We start from the raw sequence: 19,583 nt of genomic DNA on the forward strand, positions 1-19,583 counted from the left end.
GTGACGTCTCGCCCATCCATTGGACTGATTACACATGTGATTCAGAGCGTGGTCACGCTGGAGGCGTTCCCATAGCGTTTCGACGCAGCTCGAGTTCCTGAAGGGGAACTTGATGGTGCTTTATAATGTTTTTGTGCCTTTCATGGGGCTTAACAATAACACAGAATAGTATACGCACAATATCGAATTTGGATTGGTCTCGTCTGACCGATACCCGATCCGGCAGAAAATGCCAGTATCGGAGCCGATACCGATACTCAGTATCGGATCGATGCATCCATACAAAATATTGCTTCTGACTTGGAGCCTAATAAATGCTTCATGTTCTAGCAGTACATATGATATACTTAGCCAGGAACATGGTTTTGGTTTCAAATCAAAAATCAAAGTCCAGCCAAAACAAAATTAAGAAAACAACAGATTAAACTAGTCCAACTCAAATGTCTTTTGAAACCAGTCAAGGATTTTTTAGAATGTCTAAGATGCTTTTAGCCGTAATGAAAGGGACTCCATGAATGAATGGTGACTGGAACTGAATGTTTCAAGCAAGATTTTCAAGGCAAAATTTCCAATTAATAACAATTTTCTGTTGAATTTCACGTTTCAAGTCATGAGTCATTTGGACAGCATTTATTTTGGATTTTTTTTCCCCAGCCTCAGTCCCCTTTCCACTTTCATTGTGTGGAAGCACACAGCTTGGACATTCTGCTAAACATTTCTTTTTTGTGCTTACATTTTTAAGTATGTTAACGGTTTTAAATTGTAATAATAATAATAATAATGTTTATATTATTAATAAATGTTTAATATAATAATATTAAAATATGTTTTCTCCTGTATTTTTGATCAAATAAATGCAATAAAACTGTAAAAAGAAACGGAACCCTCCCAAAAGTGTAGTGTATATCAAAATAAATAAATAAATAAAAATGATAATCAAATAAATTATATATAAATCATTTAGTTAGGGCATTTTATTTAGGGCAGCATAGCTAACATTTTAGAAGGTGTGTCCAACCCATTTGCATTATTGCATAAATCAGCCAAGATATGCCTACGGAGTCCACACACAATTTTATGTTTTTGTTGTTGTTGTTGTTATTATTATTATTATTATTATTTTATTTAAGTCAAGGCCCTGATGTAGTACTCTCTACATAACATGCAAGATATCAAAGCAACTGACACTGTTATTCTTGCACAGATGGGAATCTTTGTTTTGATGCACACTCAGTGAAGAAGGCATTTAGGAAATGAGAAGGGAGATTGAAAATGTCATGCTCATATTTAAGAGTAAGCACACCTGAGGGGGTTGTGCCCACTCGAGCGCTGTTGGACTGACAGAAGTGGTCAGAGGTTGGCTAAGGCATCAAGACTGAGGGAAAGAGGGAAAATGAGGTTGTTACATTCTTCAAAGATTGTAACAAAATATACTTTTTACATAATCTGTTTTTACTGAAAATTAAAGGGACCTTAATGTTTCTTCTATTTTTTGTAATTCTTGTTGTGATGCTGCCTAAAATCTTGCGTTTCTTGAGAACAATGCAGATGTTTCACATGGTTCAGAGCCATAAACATTACCTTGGCGACACTATATGCTGCTATCAAAATGATAGGAAGTTGATCATACTTGACTCGCTGTCTTTTTGTCATTTTGTTGGGTTTGTGAAGAATTAACCCCTCCTTCACCTCTTCGGCTACAGAAAATGCTTTCCTAATGGAGGGTTGTCAGACCAGGCTTTCACTCATATTGAAATTTTCACAGTTCCTTTCCTTTGTCCCCTCCTCCAACGTTCCACTTCATCTCTCAGAAGTGACGAGTGCTTTTCAGCCACGTTTAATGTCAGTCAAGCCAGTGTTTAAAACTGTAGATTATTGAGATTATTGTAGATACTGCTCAAACAGGAAATCCTTTAAGAGAGATTTCAGTTGGATTCAGGGTGAGAAGATTATGCAATATAATGGCATCACAATTTTATGACCTCTTGGTGTACAGACACTCAATTTTTCAAGAATCTTCATGCCACTATTATCCATAAAACAGCATAAATAATTTGAGAATTTTCATTTGGGGGTGAACTTTTATTTCTTTGATGTCTCCTCTTCTCTATTTCTGTCAGTCTCACTGTCTCTCATTCAACAGTTATAGTTTAGTCCCATAGGTGACATATGGCTGTAGGTTTGAGTTGAAAGCAGGGCCACTAGCTATCCCTCTGAGATGTGAGTCCAATGCTTAAGCTTCATCTCCCCTGAGGCACAGAAAAGCTTCAGGGGAAAGACAGAGGAAGAAAAGATTCAGACTTAAAATGAGACATAGGAAGCGGCAGAGGAAAAGAATATCTATGTTTTTTTGCACAGTAGTTGGCACTTGATATAATAGTTCATCATAAAAATTCATCGCCTTTATCTACTGTAATAAAAAATTAAATAAAGCCGCAGCTTGTTCCATATTTATGTGCGCTTCAATAGAAATCATATGTAAATGTGGACGACGACGACAGATCACTTCAAATGGATGTTAAATTCCTCTGGAGCTCGATTCTGTCTTTGGTTCCCGATACATCAGATTCATCCTTGAAAATCAGTGTGTGTATTCACTTCCAATTATTACGGCCCAGGTCTCTAAGAATGAGAGAGAATTGTTGGATAATGAGTAGTGGCCAAACAACAACCTGAAGAAACAGCAGCCATTGATCGATATGTCACCTAACAGTGTGTTAAGGGCTTTTTTTAAGCCTTAAGGGAGATGTTTATTACAGTTCACAGCAGACAATAATATTCAAGAGTGTTCAAAAGTTTTCAAGGTCTAAACGTTAAGTTAGGAACATTGGCATTCTTTTTAGACTGGTGTCTGAATGGAACCTGAAAGGTCGTGACCTCTGCGACGAACACAATCATGCATATTCACATGATTTATTTGCATATTCAGCCTAAAGAGGTAACAAAAATGTTTCATTTCTCAGAGGAATTTGGCGTTTGCAATAGCACAAATGGAAGTTAATTAACATGAAATATCTAACTTATTGTAATCTTCCTATCTTTTCATTTTGGTTTATTGCATGGGCTTTATGAGTTGTCAGAATGCAAAGTGCGAGAAACATTTAAATATGCTTACATTAATCTATTACCTTGTGCTCTGTGACACCATGTCTCTCCTTCTCCCAATATCTCATTTATTGTCCATGACAATTTCATTTTCTTGAAATGCCGCACATTTTGTCATTTTGTTGGGTTTGTGAAGAATTAACCCCTCCTTCACCTCTTCGGCTACAGAAAATGCTTTCCTAATGGAGGGTTGTCAGACCAGGCTTTCACTCATATTGAAATTTTCACAGTTCCTTTCCTTTGTCCCCTCCTCCAACGTTCCACTTCATCTCTCAGAAGTGACGAGTGCTTTTCAGCCACGTTTAATGTCAGTCAAGCCAGTGTTTAAAACTGTAGATTATTGAGATTATTGTAGATACTGCTCAAACAGGAAATCCTTTAAGAGAGATTTCAGTTGGATTCAGGGTGAGAAGATTATGCAATATAATGGCATCACAATTTTATGACCTCTTGGTGTACAGACACTTCATTCATTAAACACTGTACACAAACATAAAATTGCTTTTACACAGGATGCATAAGCAGATGACAATTCAGTAACTGTATTGTGAAACACTTTCAAAGATAAAGCTCTTTTCATTAAAATATTTTTGTTTTATGGTAATACGTATAATGCCATCTTTCTCTCTCTCTCTCTCTGCAGTTAAACCGACAGTCATTGATGTTGATATCTTCGTAAATAGTATTGGACCTGTGTCATCAATAAATATGGTGAGTGAATGCATGTCCATAAGCTGTGCAATTTTAGTCATTATGAAAGTTGTTTTGTTTGCGGCCCAGGTCTCTAAGAATGAGAGAGAATTGTTGGATAATGAGTAGTGGCCAAACAACAACCTGAAGAAACAGCAGCCATTGATCGATATGTCACCTAACAGTGTGTTAAGGGCTTTTTTTAAGCCTTAAGGGAGATGTTTATTACAGTTCACAGCAGACAATAATATTCAAGAGTGTTCAAAAGTTTTCAAGGTCTAAACGTTAAGTTAGGAACATTGGCATTCTTTTTAGACTGGTGTCTGAATGGAACCTGAAAGGTCGTGACCTCTGCGACGAACACAATCATGCATATTCACATGATTTATTTGCATATTCAGCCTAAAGAGGTAACAAAAATGTTTCATTTCTCAGAGGAATTTGGCGTTTGCAATAGCACAAATGGAAGTTAATTAACATGAAATATCTAACTTATTGTAATCTTCCTATCTTTTCATTTTGGTTTATTGCATGGGCTTTATGAGTTGTCAGAATGCAAAGTGCGAGAAACATTTAAATATGCTTACATTAATCTATTACCTTGTGCTCTGTGACACCATGTCTCTCCTTCTCCCAATATCTCATTTATTGTCCATGACAATTTCATTTTCTTGAAATGCCGCACATACAATAACATTGTCAGGCAGGTTATTTGCACATCTGTGATAGGACTGGCTCAGCCAACAAAGCAAATAGCATTTTTATTTTCTGCAGCTGGCCTTTACACCATCCACCTTAGTAAATAAAAACTGTTTTACACAACCAAAAGAGGAAAATTCTAAAATATATTTTAAAAGTAGTATATATTGTTGCCTATATTTGTCATATAATAGTTGTAATGGAGATCTTATAATGTTCAGGATTCAATAAATCCCTCCTCAAGGCACCCGTTTTCCCATCATGGTCCGATCCTGCTGTTTGTGCTTTCCTTTGTTTGGCCTCTGCTGTATTACATAGTGTGGAAACTCTAGAAAATGAATAAACACCTAAGCAGAAGCCACAACAGTGATTCCATTGGGAGGGTTTTTGGCTGTAAAACTCAATCGCTAAATGCACTTATAGAGCGTCATCGTGCTGCATGGGTCGCCTCTGACGTACAGGGACATAGCAACCATTGTAACCTTTCCACAGCAGTGTTTAGAATTTTTGGGGAAAATAATTATTATATTTTAAGAGTGACAAAAAAATTGTAGCCAGCCACATAAACAATCGATTAAAGACCAAGCAGGAGTCTCTGCCAACAGGTTGCACTGGAATTTGCTCAAACAATCGCAAACAGTAAGGACTAATCCTAGTAACACTTTACAATAAGGTTAACATCAACTAACTATGAACCAGTTCTTCTACACCATTTATTAATCTTAGTTATGTCATGACAACTCTCGGAGGGATTGGCATGGTAATGTACATGACAATGTTAATGTATTTGGTCTTGGCGGAATAGATCTGCTACGCTGCTGCGGAAGAGCAAGTACCGAGACTTGCTACTGCCAATACATCCACATGCTGCTGTGAGCATGTAAGAAATACTGCTGCTGCACATATAACATATATGAATAACCCCCATAGCATACATGATCACCCTGTATCAGATCTATACAGGTGGAGCTGGGGAGGTGGAGGGTTTCTGAATTGCGCTGCTACTGCCTGCACTAGCCAAGTATTCGAATGTTGAGGAGCGAGCTCATTGGCTACCGATACAGGAGAGAACCAATTAGCTGTGCTATGTGATTATGATGTCATTATGTCAAATTGAGTTAGACCTATCGGACTGCGCCATCAAGAGTTTCATGCCAGAACTTTGGATTTTATGTTAATCTCAGCATTTACTAATACATTTTTAAGACCAAACGTTGTATGTTAACATTAGTTAATGCACTGTGCACTAAAATGAACATAAATATTTGTATGTACTAACATTAACAGGTTAATAGGTTAATAAATAATGTAAAAAATGTATTGTTCATGATAGTTACTTCATTAACTAATGTTAAATAACGAGACCTTATTGTAAAGTGTTACCATAATCCTAATATGAGTGGTGCCCATTTTTCCTGCCATTCAGCAAATCATTTCCTCTGCTTTAAGATCATGATGTAAAGACAAATTTTATTAATTCCATTAATGAATATGTAAATTAAATTAGATATAATTTAAATATTCATCAACATGTAACTATAATTTAGCTGTATAATCTATTAAACAGAGTATTACAGATACACATTGGGATATTTTATCTATGCCATTTGGTCCTTATTGAAATTAGATTTTTTTTAAATGAAGTCTTTAAATGAATTTTTTTATGTTTTTATTTCAGTTAATTATTAATAAAGACACTTTATTTGTTTAGTATTTATTAATAATTACATTGGCATTTGTATTCATTATTTTAATTGTGATTATTATAATTATACTTTATTATGATGCAGCACACTCTTCAACTTGTAATTGATTTTGTGTGCCTTATTTATCCCTGTAATTATCTTTAATGGCATACATCATTTGTGTACATTAATAAATGCAAAACCATTATCAGCTAACTACCAAACCAGCTTTACTTGTAATGGACAGGAAATACTGTGTGTAATTTACCTGCAATTAAATCAAGCCATTATTATTCAAGTTCACGCTGTTATGGTGGATTAGCAAAATAGAGCTTAATCATTGTTATGCACAGGATGTGCCAAAACCATTGTCAACCAGGAACAAACTCTCTCTCGTTCTCGCTTGTTTGTGGCACCAGAATTCCTGCTGTGCTGCTCAATAATTATGGTGGCTAGCACATTTAATATGGCATTGATTGTTGTCTTAAAAGAGGTCTTCATTTGTGTTTTGGTTATTCTGAATCTGATAAAGTGAATAAACTTTAATACAAGTAAGCAAATGTATAGATTTCTGTGAAAAGAGCTTGTACACGCAGGTACAGATCTGGTCCTCTCAGTGCTTCATCCTCCTTCCCCATACACCACCACTCCAGTAGCACAACATTTACACAATAAATTAAAGGCCTAGGAGAAAATTGCGGATAGACAGGGTCAATTTCCCCCAACACAGCAGGTCGCTTTAGCTGCACCTAATTCTCCAAGTGCCATTTAAAATCCCGTGGATTATAGATAACAATTATTTGAAAGAATGTGGGGATTAGTTAGTGCGGCAGATCATCACTATCACAAAACGCAGTTAATATCCTGCAGAGACAGGCAAAGGTCCTGTCGCTCTGTGCTCGGATCCTTGTCCAGCTCACAACTCCCTACAGAAAAGGTGAAAAGGTTTAAGCACGGCCCTCCGCCTTCACTCTTTTTCTGGTTGACTGTGAGCCTGGCCACACCTGATTGCTCTCAGACCTTGCTTCTTTCAACTGCGTATTGATCTCATCCTCAGCTTGCTTTTCCTTCCTGCTCATCTGTTACGGATTGCAATCATTTCCCAGGGAGAGACAATGGCTCATTGCAATTTTCTTTTTTTGCCAAACTGTGTTGATTTTGATTGATTATGGTAGCCTTAGATGTTTATGCCCACCTGCTGGATATTTAACTTTAGAGATGGTGTGGGATCAATAAGCTGTGGTATCTTTGAGTAGGATTGACTCAACACCAAACTCAATGGATGTGATAGCTTTGCATATAATGGGAACATTTACTGGATCACTTTAAAAGGATAGTTCACTCAAATATGTAAATTTTTACACTATTTACTCATCCCTAAGTTTATAAGAAGATTATATATTCATTACATATAATATATATAATTCATTCCATTTTAATTGTAGAAACAGGCTTTCATGTAAATTGTATTACATTGTAAACAGAAACTTTGCTTTCTGAACTGCTGTTGGTTTCGTACTGATACGAAATTCCGATTTTTTTTATACCACTATCCCGTGAAACCCTACCTGTGGGAGAGATATTGAAATCCCAGCAGTTCATCAGTCTACTGCCATTACAAAACTGGCAGCGATTCTGTCTTCTGAATTCAAACTTATCAAGACCTGTCAAATCTGTATGTATCAGTCAGTGGTGTTTACATACTCAGTCTATATTTTGATAACACATACACTGAGGTGCATATACATCTAAATCAAATTTTCACTTGGTTCGGTTACACTGATAAAGCCGGGGAGAGCTCATTTCATGATGAAACTTGGCTGTCACTTGTCATTCACTCCTGGGCTCAGAATGAATGGCACATTTTGCACTGCAGCTCATGTGCTTGATTTACTAATGCTTAGAAAAGAAATATTTTATAGTTTGGTTTAAATGTGCTGCTACAGTTGAGTTGAGTATTGATCAACTCTATGTTTGTGCATCAATCTGAGACAAACTGTCTGTGGAAAGGCCATCAATAACAGGGAGTTCATGCAGAGGGTATTCACAAGGGTTCCATATTGGCTGGTTAGCATGACCCAGTTTGCCCCTGCTGGTAGATGTTGTTACTGCAGCATCTGGACCCAAAAAACTATTTTTTTCTATTAATAGCAATTCAAAAGTTTTAGAGTATTCTCTCTCTATTTATTTATTTATTTATTTATTATTATTATTATTATTATTTGCAAACCCATCAATAACAGGGAGTTCATGCAGAGGGTATTCACAAGGGTTCCATATTGGCTGGTTAGCATGACCCAGTTTGCCCCTGCTGGTAGATGTTGTTACTGCAGCATCTGGACCCAAAAAGCTATTTTTTTCTATTAATAGCAATTCAAAAGTTTTAGAGTATTCTCTCTCTATTTATTTATTTATTTATTATTATTATTATTATTATTTGCAAACAATATATAAATTGCAAATGTTTCATTATATTAATTATAGTGCACTATTTAGGCCCAAATTTAAGATTTGTGTATATGAAATACATCAAATGTCCACTCATTTGGATTTCACAGAGTTTATAATATATTATTTATTTATTTATTATTTATTTATTAAAAAAATAATTTAAAAAAAAATTATAATATATACAATACGTTTATTAATTTAATAAGTAATAATTTGAATAATAAATTTAAAATGATTCATATTTGTCGATCATACATGAAACAGGTAACAGATAAGACTATTTGCATATTTAATCATATTTATAATATATTTCTAAAAATTGCTTAGAATACGCATAAATCTGTTCACTTTGAAGACAATTGAATTTATTCAGTTTAAAAGTATGAACATACAGCTAAAATATAGCTAGCTGTGGAACAAGCAATATTTAGTTAGTAATTATATAAAATATATAAGATTAAAACAAATTGGATTTATTGATGGTAAATATATAAACCTTTGTATTGTGTTTTTAAAACACAAATATTCAATTCAGGATTTTTTGAGTCTAACTACACCATCTGGATCACAAAAGCAAGCCATTAGAAATGTGACTGTATTCTGATTTTTAAGCATTTTTAATGAACATAAATCTGTTTACTGTAAAAACTATTTCATTTATTCAATTTACAAAGTATGAACATGGATAAAATATGGCTAGCTATCGAACAAGAAATATTTAGTCAGTAATTAGTTCAAATGTGTGAAATTAAAACAAATTAGGTATTGACTATATTTATATGAATCTTGTTATTGTGTATTTATTTATAACACATTTTTTTTCGCGTCACTAGTGAAGGACATGGCAAAAAACAAACAGGCAAATTTCAGATGGGAAGAGATTCTCCCTGAGGCTGGAGAGGAGGATTACTAAGGAGGTATTGAATAAGGAAAGCAGCCGTCAGCCAACATCTGCTTGTCAGTTTGAAGTCAGCGGTCACTCCATTCATTGAGCGATTCAAGCTTGGCCTTGGCCAGTGACTGCCCGAGGGTGTTCAGACTTATTGGAAGGGTAAGAAATGGTCAGTGTGAGATGATCAAATTATTCAGAGGGCTTCTGTTAAGAGGCGGCGCGTGATTATGTGAACGGCAGGGTTGAACAGGAGGCTTGAATAGATTTGCACCAAAAATAACAGTGTGGTTTGCTTACGGTGTGATATGATGCTGAAATGGTGCTTCAGAAATATGAATGCTCCTAATAACTGACCATGATTATCAAAGCGCATTGAGTGCCGCTTGATTTCTGTCCACATGAGAAATCAGCTTTGCTCATCAATCTAATTGTGTGAAGCTGAAATAGCCAACTTCATAGTATTCACTGCAGTAAACGGGTCTCAAGCGCCATATAATTTCATTTAAATGGCTCTATAGAACATGAGTCAGCTAGCAGCCAGACGCTGAATAGGGCTGATAAATTAGCATTAATCATCCCTGTTCCTTGTGTCCCTCGTGTCCCTAAACCACAGTTGATGGTATAATTGTAATTAATGGAGCTTTAAGATCTACATTAAAATGTGAAATCATTCTACTTATCATGTTGATCTGTTACTTGCCGCACAGCTAAAAGCGGTGACAACATGATGCAGTTGATGTGGAAACGGCCCCGCATTAGCTAGGCTGATGTGTCGAGCTAATGTCTAGCCCCGCAATGAAAATCAATGATCCTGTGTGAAAGCTGAGGTATGATTTATAGCATCAAACTGAGCGTCATCCTTCAGCTTCCCCTGTCGGTGGGCTACGGTTTACAGAGTCAGACAGGTATGTGCTCTCAGACAAATGGCAGGTGTCTTTGTAGTCTGTTAAGGGGAGACGTGCTTTTCCCATGTACAAAAGCTGTCTTTACGGTGATATGTCAAATGGAAAAAATGTGGGGAGTTAGCAATATTTACTCTCTTATTGGCAACATATATGTAAATTCAATGTTTTAATTTTTATTTGTTTTTATTTTTATTTTAACTGTTTCTTCATCTTTGTATTTTTATACATGTTTTAAAGGGGTCATATGATGCGATTTCAATTTTTCCTTTCATTTTTGGATGAACTATTCCTATAAAATTGTTTGTCTTGGTGGTTCTGTATTTATATATGTATACTTTAATTTCTGAAATCTTTTCTCTGTGGTTCTTAATTTTTTATTTTCATTTATGCATTTTTTATGGATTTTTTTTGTGGTTCTTAATTTTTGTTTTTTTATACATTATACATTTTTATTTTAATTTTTGAATGAACTACTCCTTCAAAATCTTTGACTTTGTGGTTCTTAATTTATATTTATGTTCTTGCACGTTATTTAAAATTTTGGATAACCTGTCTATTTAAAATATTTTGTATTAGTAGATAAAGTAAAAAAAAACAACAACATTTATTCAAAATAGAAATCTGTTCTAACAATACAAGTTTTAATGATCACTTTTTATCCAACCCAGGCTCATGAAAATACATGCCTCTATATACATTTCTGCAACACAGTTATTACGTACCTTACTGCATGTTTCGCGGCAGTTTAGAAGTGAACTGTCCAGAGATTGGCCCTAAAACACACGTTCAATACGTGACCGTAGCACATTTTTATTATGCTGGTACAGGCACGTATTGCTGAGTTTTTATTACGTAGCTTGAGGTACGTATTGTGGCTGTTCAGAATTTAAATATCATCCCCCATCACTAAAAGTTAATGCTCTATCATGTTGGAAATATCCCCTACACCAAACCCAACTCTAAACCTACCCAGTACCCTTACCAAAAAGTAGTATACTTCAAGTTTATTTTAGTAAGTATACTTAAGTAAAGTTCAAGTATATTTTTAAGTATACTTTATGTAGTAAGTATACAAATATCAGTGTACTAGTAGTATACTTGTAAGTGTACCATTTCAATACTCCTTGGGACTAAATTGGCCCACTTTCTAGTATATAAAAGTATACTTTTAAGTATACTTTAAGTATAACAGTAGTAAACTTTGAGTACACAACTAGTTTACATCAAAATGTTTAGTTTGTACTGCAACTACACTAAAGTGAACTTATAGGTATACTGATAGTTTACTAATTAAATACGTAGCATTTTTAGTACACTTTGAAGTAGTCTTAGTAAACTACTAGTTTAGTAGTTTTATACTACAAGTATACTCGTAAGTTTTCTTTAAGTGAACCTTACATCATACTTTAAGTATACTACTATGTCCCTATTTAGGTATTAATTTGTATATATTTTGTTACATGAATATCTGAACATACAAAACATCAAAAGAACAGGGTATCTGCTTGTAAACAAAAACATTTTATTCTAGCTTCATGCATTCTTTTTTTAAACACTTGAATGTGGATAAGTTTCATAAATAAAAAATAAAGAAATAAACAACATTTTGAACAAAAAGCTGAAAAAAAGACTATGAATTGGATTCAGAATGATAATCAAAACGTAGATAAAGTCGATCAACACCCCAAAGCTTGACAGTCATTATTACCTCTTCATTGGTCGACATTTTATTCCATAATGTTACATAGTTTTGATACTGTTTTATGTCTGATGATCGTGTTAGAATACATGTGGAAGCATCTGTTGTTTCGTTTTCTTCTTCACTTGTGTTTTTTGGAAATTCTGTACAGAAGATGTGTACTAGCGCCCTCTACAGTATAACAATGAAAACGCGGATTCTAGGAGCACAATTATAGCAAAAATATATTTAGACTTTTTCTGAGTATAAGTCAAGTATACTTAAATGTCATTTTAAGTATATTTCTGAGAAGTACATAAAGCCCATTTCTGAGAAGTACATAAAAAGTAGACTAAAAGTATACTTTCCTATTTTTAGTTTAAAAGAAGTATACTAATAGCACACTTGAATAAACTTCTTTTTCGTAAGGGTAGTGGTAACAAATGCAAAAGTTATATAAAAACGCATTTGTTGATGCTGCTGTGCATCTTAACTCCCTTACTCGGATTTGAGTTTCGCACTGCAGTTTCACGGGGTTCGTACTGGAGCTCTTCATCACTCAAGTGCAACGGCGTATCACGTGAGCTACCAAGCAAACCTACTGAATTAGAAAACTCATGCATATGAAGCTATATATGTGACGACAACGTTCAAAAGTATGAGTTTTCATATTGCGCAGGATGTTAAAATTGTTTTGAAATCATAACAATTTTCTGCAAGTAATCGTGCATCGTAAATCATACTTAATGCGAAAAGGAATAAAAGTTGTCAGAGTTTACTGCCTCTAGTGATAGTTTCAACTGGACACTGCAGTGATTCGTACATATAGGTACGTTTTTTTCAGTTTTTTTTTTTCAAGATCATTGTATGTCACACTGTGCGACATGAATCTAATAAACTTGGCTACTACATGTGTGTAGACTGTACAATGATGACACCTATTGACTCATAGGCTACGACGCACATTACTACAGAAGAACAAAACGTCATAAGCAAGCGCTAGTGGTAAACAAAAAGAGCTTTATAAATAACACTTTAGCAGTTGTAGTGTTTAAGTGTGCTGAAAAAAGTGGACACGGCAAAAGAGGAAAAGAGGAGGTCACATTTTTATTGGTTGTAAACGTGGATCGTAACAGTAAACACACTGTGCGATGATCATGATGTATTTCTGACACTGTCAGAAAATGATCGTAGACTATCTTTGGTCGCAAGACTGTGACCACCGATTAGGAGACATGATCACAGAAATTGCCACGATTGTTTCACGATGCCAATCTTTCGTCTGAGACAGCCGAAAATCGTGCAGTGTGTCTCTAGCTTTATGGGGGTGCTTTGCTCAGATCAAGTGCATGACATAGAGGAGATCCAATACACGGCCTTTAATATATCCACAGGAAAACAAACATAGAAAATCCAGGAAAAGTTCAAAACAGCAAAGCAAACATATCCAACAATAATAACTGGCAACTCAGAGAACTTAATGAGGAGTTTTTATTCAAACGCAAGAGAGGAACTAATAACTTAACTGAACACAGGTGAATAGAATGACACACGTGTAATCAAGGGAACATGGGAAACTAGGTCAAAGAAACAAAACAAGGCAGGAGAACAGAAACAGGGAAAAACACAACTAAAAGTCCATAACTGTAACAGAGCCTAGGTTGTTTTCATCAGTTGAACACATCCTTGCTGAATAAAAGTATTAATTTCTTTAAAAAAAAAAAAAAAACTGGTTAAAAATGCAGCAAAAACACTTTTCAACATTGATCATAAATCAGCATATTATGATGATTTCTGAAGGATCATGTGACACTGAAGACTGGAATAATGGCTGATGAAAATTAAGCTTTGCATCAAAGGAATAAATTAGATTTTAAAGTATATTAAAATAGAAAAATTATGTTTTTAATAATATTTCACAATGGCCTTGATGTGCATAAGAAGCTTCTTTCAAAAACTTTTGAACAGTAGTTTATTTATTTATTTGTTTGTTTGTTTTTAGGACTTGTTTGTTTGAACAAACTAGTCTTTTAACATCTTTGTCTTTGTGGTTCTTTTTTTTTTTATTGTACAGATTTTTTACCTTATTTTTAGTCCTTTAGTTGTTTTGCCAAATATTCTAATACACTCCATAAATAGTCCTTTTTAATGGCCATCCAGCACCTTCAAAAGATCCTCACTAGTCTCTAGCAGCGGGGTAGGAGGGGACATTTTTTAATGGAACAAACTCTTCCTATCTGCATACACATCTCCAGCTGTATGAGCTCAGCCACAAGCTTTCTCTTGACATTAGATAAGAGGCTGAAATCTGTCTCTGGCACATCTGAAGAGAATTGCCAGTAATGCGTGCTAGGAAATCACAAGGGCCCTGCATATAACATTGTCTGGATTCTGAATTCTATTGATCCCAGGTTCAGGCAAATAAAAATAGCTGTTCTCTCTCCACTAAAATGCTTTTGATGTCACAAAATATGTCTCCTGTGAATGTCTTTATAACATGACACCTCAGTAGCAAAGAAAAGGAAGATGCAGTGATATACTTTCTGCTGAAGCTTGTACCAAAAAGGGTCAAATTAACTTTGCATTGAATCGATTGTCCTCCAATGCACGTCTTTGTTATGACCTTCTTTGATAACAAAGATTTAGTCAGTGATGTGGCCAAGATAACTTGTGCTGAAAGTCATTTAAAAGGCAGCAAGTTCTGGAGCTTTGACAGCAGGTTGGAGTCTCTTTTTCTCTGATAGACCACTTTGTATTGACTTTGTCTCTGACATTTTTCAGGTAAACAGTGTGAGTATAAGGTGTTATGACTGAGCAAATCACATAGACAATGAGTTTCACCTCGTTAACAGAGCAAAGGCTTGAAAAGGCCCACTTCAACGTGGCGGTACCGAGGGTGGTTATTTTTAAACGCCTAGGTCAGTCTGTGTCCTAGGCAACCATGTGTAGCTAAGGAAATCCTTCACTGTGGTACCCATCGATAGTAACATGCTGGCAAGCCAGTCTCTCCCACACAAACACTCCAGTACAGTTGGTTCTCTTTAGTGCAGCCACGTACTTGCTTTCAGTGAGGTATTTAAAAGTAAGGAGGTGACGCAACGTTTATAAACAACGTTTATAGAGGTTTGTAGACATTACTGCAGGTTAGGTCGAGTTCCATATGTGATTGAACCAGTTTCAGACTTTATTAAACGTCCATTTACCTTAGACAGCTCACCCAAAAAGGAAAATTTTCATAATTTACCTACCCTGTAATATCATTCCAAAACTTTATACGGAAAAAAAACAAACACATTTTTCAAAACTACTGGTAACACTTTACAATAAGTTTTCATTTCTTAACTTGTTAAAGGTAATAAAAGTTTGCTGAAATGTAGATAGATGAGATGTAGATGAGTTTGTTTCTTCAGATTTGGAGAAATTTAGCATTACATCACTTGGTCACACAGTTGATCCTTTGATGTGAATGGGTGTCGTCAGAATGACAATCCAAAAAGCTGATAAAAACATTACAATAAGTAATCCACACTTAATTGACACAACACCAGTCCATTAATAAACATCAGTTTGGACTGTTTTTTTTTCACATATAAACAGTGATGATCTGTGCATATTTCTCTCCTCATTCAGCCAAGATTGCTTATTCACTGGAGAAAGCTATATTATTTATAGATAGAGGACTCGTATTTTACCCGGAAGCAACATTTTGAAGTTAAAAATGTTTTGATGGATTTGTTTATTACAAACACGCAGCTTTTTGTTTTACAAGATGTTAACTGATGGACAGGAGTTGCGTGGATTACTTGTGGACAATTGTGATGTTTTTATTAGCTGTTTGAACTCTTATTCCGATGGCACCCATTCACTGCTGAGGATCCATGGGTGAACAAGTCTGAGCTATCATGAACTAACAGTACTAACAGTAAACAGTTGTATATTTATAAATTCACGTTAACAAAGATTAATAAATACTTTAACTAATGTATTGTTATCGATCAGTACGTTTACATGGACAACAATACTTTGATTTTAATACGATTAAGACAATACTCTGATTTAGAATCTACCATGTAAACAGAGATTTTTGATTACCTTAATCCGGATAAAGTCATAATCTTAATGCATAAATAAACCAATGCTAGCCAAGGTCATGTTGCAGCTGCTTAGGACAAAAACTCTGATTTACATAGAAGATATAGCCTCTGTCGCATTGCTTAATCTTATCACGTCTGGTTCGGAAGCACTTGTCTGCTTCTAAAATCTAATTGGTCGATAGTAATGTAGTTCCAGGACCAGTAAGAACGTTGATCCAGGCACATGTCCTACTTAGGTAAGTTACGTTAAGCACATCTCCTAGGAACAGTGTGTTGAGGTTATATTTGTATTTGAGCACACAAAAACAGTGTTTTACACTTATCTTGTTGTTCAGATGTGTGTAAAAAAAACATTAAACATTTACAAGCTTAAGTGGAATTAGTCAATGCATGATAAATATTTCAGGTTTTTCAAAACAACAGAGTCAGCCAGTTCCTTATCAGCGCCACTTTGATCGTACACACCGACAGCCATAGCACACATAAAATCACATTAAAATGGGTTTAATAGAGCCACATAAACTGCTAATGAGTTAAGCATCCCTGTAAATATGCAATTCTGTCTCATGACTGGTTATTTTCTTAATGAAAGCTTCAGAGAAAACATCATATTATCAGCATTCCAGGTACTGCCATAATCAGCATAGGACTACATTAGTGCAATGCTAATTCTGAATGATCAGTGCAGAAACTGTTATTATTCTTGTCACATACAGGATTGCCAAAGATTTTTAGGCAGGAAGTGGTTCCACAAATATTTCTGCCCATCGACATCATAGTACCAGAGAATGTAATGAGCAGAGTATCTCTCTATTTCAGTGCCTTTCCAGGTTTGCCTTTTTTTTATTATTATTTTATATATATAAAAAAAATTATAATAATCATGGGTTTTGGTTGTTATATGTATAACATATGGACATATTCATATTTAGATTAGTGCTGGGCGATTAATCGCATCCAAAATAAAAGTTTTTGTGTACATAATATATGTGTGTATATTTATTATGTATATATAAATACACACACGTACATGTATATATTTAAGAAAAATATGTTATGTTTATGTATTAAATATATTTATATAATATAAATTATATGAATATAAATATATACATGTACTGTAAATTCATGTAAATATTTTCAAAAAATATACTGTATGTGTGGGTCTTTATATATACATAATAAATATACACAGTACACACACATATATAAACAAAAACTTTTATTCTGGAAGTGATTAATCGTGATTAATTGTTGCCCAGCAAAAATGTACCTTTGTGTTTATATTATATTTTTTGGTTGTCTTCACCATTAATTTTCACAAAAAATATTTTTGATCATTGTCTTTTTGGCAGTATTTAAAAAATTATATTATAGAAATTCCATTATTAAACACCAATGTTCCAGGCACAAGCCCCTTCCACTTGGCAGCGTTCAAAAACTCTTCATATCTGGTATAGTTCAGAAGCAGTTTTTTTCTCTCTCTCTTCCTATTCACAAGGTTTTTGCTCATCCTTTCATGTCATTTTTTCTATAATTTTTTTGCTTTTAGAATGAGTCACCCCCAAACTGTCACCACAGTGTTCCAGTCGTGCTGTGATAATTACTAGATTCTGTGTGTAAGGAGGAGATGGAGGAGAGCTAGGGGCTAAGACTGAAGCGCTGCACTGAGTTAATGGAGGATGGGTTTACTCACTACTTCAGATTGAGACAAGAGCAGATTAAAGTGGACACCATTGACAGAGATTTGGAACAGAAACCAGAGCGGCATTCTGCCACAGAATCTCACCTTGAAGTTGAAGGGTCATTTGCGATCAGGAGTGTGCTGTGTTACATAGATTAATGGAGTGAAGACAAGCAAGGCAGACAACAAACCACTTGCTCATCTCATTCCTGCACTGCTTCTTAAAAGGCTAAAAGAGACTTTAAGACTTTCAACAGTCTCAAGGCCGGAACTGAAAGGATCATGGCTGATTTTGTCTGTGTCTAAGTGTTTTGCAGTGTTTTGGAGTCTGGGCTTTGGTAAGAAGGGTTTTGCTTTAGCTTTAGAGAGAAACTGTGCAGAAACCTTGAGAATCTAAATAAAGATGCCGTGACTGAGTTTTTAGGTTTGCACTGATATGCGTTACAGGGGAGTCCATTGAGAAAACTGTAGATACTGTATATATAATACTCATTTATAAAGTTTATAAATATTTACTCATTTATTAAATGTATAAAGTCATTTATACAGCATATTGTTTCCAAAATAAAATGTTTGTAATTGTTATTGTACTTAAACTGATTATGTTCATTGCACGAGATGAACACATTGTATTTAATGATTTTTAAATTGATTCTTTTTTATTTATTTTTGTTTACAGAACTTCATAGAGATGTTTTTCTTCTTTCCATGTTACCTATAAAAAAAATCACAATTAATCATCATTAGTTAAAGGTTTCTGACTGTTTTTAGAAAGCAGCATGAAACTACTATTAAATTCAGTAAATATGAATGTAAGAAAATGTATATTTCATAAGTATATAAAATGCACTTTGTGTTCATATGTATAATATTTTCAGTTAAGTTTTTGTAGAGATTTTCTGAACCTTTCAGACAAGGGGATACAGAAGTCTTATGTCCTGTTGCTGACTAAATGAAATGTATCTCTGAAAGGAAAATTTATTTAAGCAAAGACTCTCATACAGCTCTGAAAGTATGTAAGACATTTAAAATGTATAACTCACCGAGCCTGTTCTCTTTGTTTAAATATTTCAGTATTTTTGTTCAGAATCATTTGCCAATGGCTTCTGAACCCAAACTTATGAATTATTGTGAAGAGAACTGAAAAAGAAAGAAATTATCTCTGTCTGCGACTCATTTTCTGGTTAAATGGAATGCCAGCATGAGAACTCATATTAACAAGATTGTTTTTGTGCTTTGTCAGTGTCACGTGATGCACAGAAACAAATCACTTAAAGAAACATAGTTATAACAAATAAAAAGCACAATAAATGTCAGTACATCTTGGTGTGTTTGTTTTGCTCTTTTATTTTTGAATATTTGTTATATCTTTTCAACCCATGTAATGACGCTTATGTGTCATTACTGAGACTGACATCTTCTTTGCACAAGTTTTTTAATTGCTTCAAACAAACAAATTTTTTTTTTCTGAGATAATATCTACCTCCTACTCATTGTCTCACAAAGAAAAGGATCTTAATTTCCTTTGCCCCCAAAACATAGATGATTGCATATAAATACACCAACCACCATCTGCTTACACTATCATAATCATTATCGCTAGAAAATTGGATTTGCTCATGAGAATCCAGCTGAATGTCATGGGGTCAGTAAATTGTAATCGTGAATAAATACTTCAGAACCTTTTATGCTCAGTGAGG

General features: G+C 34.6%; 1 protein-coding gene across 1 annotated transcript in view; it reads left to right on the top strand.

Annotated features, from left to right (window-relative positions):
• Window positions 1-19,583, top strand: part of LOC107711006 (gamma-aminobutyric acid receptor subunit gamma-3-like) — a 115,119-nt gene that overhangs the window by 20,794 nt on the left and 74,742 nt on the right. Inside the window, exon 2 of the mRNA XM_016515906.1 lies at window positions 3,749-3,816. Within this exon, the coding sequence (XP_016371392.1) occupies window positions 3,749-3,816 (68 nt within the window). The remainder of the gene's footprint in view (window positions 1-3,748; window positions 3,817-19,583) is intronic.

This window comes from Sinocyclocheilus rhinocerous, unplaced genomic scaffold (genome assembly GCF_001515625.1).
Source record: "Sinocyclocheilus rhinocerous isolate Xijiao unplaced genomic scaffold, SAMN03320098_v1.1 scaffold85, whole genome shotgun sequence".
Lineage (NCBI taxonomy): Eukaryota > Metazoa > Chordata > Actinopteri > Cypriniformes > Cyprinidae > Sinocyclocheilus > Sinocyclocheilus rhinocerous.